This window comes from Sinocyclocheilus grahami, unplaced genomic scaffold (assembly GCF_001515645.1).
Source record: "Sinocyclocheilus grahami isolate Dianchi unplaced genomic scaffold, SAMN03320097.WGS_v1.1 scaffold44.1, whole genome shotgun sequence".
NCBI lineage: Eukaryota > Metazoa > Chordata > Actinopteri > Cypriniformes > Cyprinidae > Sinocyclocheilus > Sinocyclocheilus grahami.
In genome coordinates, this window is record NW_015505223.1 from 368,209 (window position 1) to 368,716 (window position 508).

General features: G+C 36.6%; 1 protein-coding gene across 1 annotated transcript in view; it reads left to right on the plus strand.

The window, feature by feature from the left end:
• LOC107582456 (uncharacterized) overlaps window positions 1–508 on the plus strand; it is a 26,100-nt gene that overhangs the window by 13,848 nt on the left and 11,744 nt on the right. Inside the window, exon 2 of the mRNA XM_016268299.1 lies at window positions 250–498. Coding sequence (XP_016123785.1) covers window positions 250–498 — 249 coding nt within the window. The remainder of the gene's footprint in view (window positions 1–249; window positions 499–508) is intronic.

Consider the following 508-nt stretch of genomic DNA (forward strand, 5'->3'; position numbering starts at 1 on the left):
TGTCCACATTTGTAGTGAACAAAGTGTCATTAAAATATTTCAACATGTCGATCAGTAGAGCTACAAGTTAACCTACCTGACATATAATATAAGTAATCTAGTAAAATATTGTGTTTATAATCAGCAGTTGTCTTATTTAGGTTTTCAAAATATGTCAATATGTCATTAATATTGGAATATTATTGTGCTCGTAAACATTGTCAGTGAGGAGATGTAATGTGGTGAATTTGGGTTGTTGGGTTGTTTCAGAATCTCCTACTGTAAAAGTATCTCCAGATGTCATAAGAGAGTCCAGCTCAGTGAAGATCAGCTGTGAGACTCCAGCAGATGTTAGAGTGAATCAGTGTTATTTCATCAGAAACAGAGAAGAGAAGAATATAAAAGTCAGTCCATCATGTGAGCTCGAGCTCACTGGTGCTGAAGTGCTCAGATGGGCAGGTGTAAAATCCCCTGTATCAATCTACATTAACTGCTTCTACACAATACATGAGCGAGGCATCAATAAACC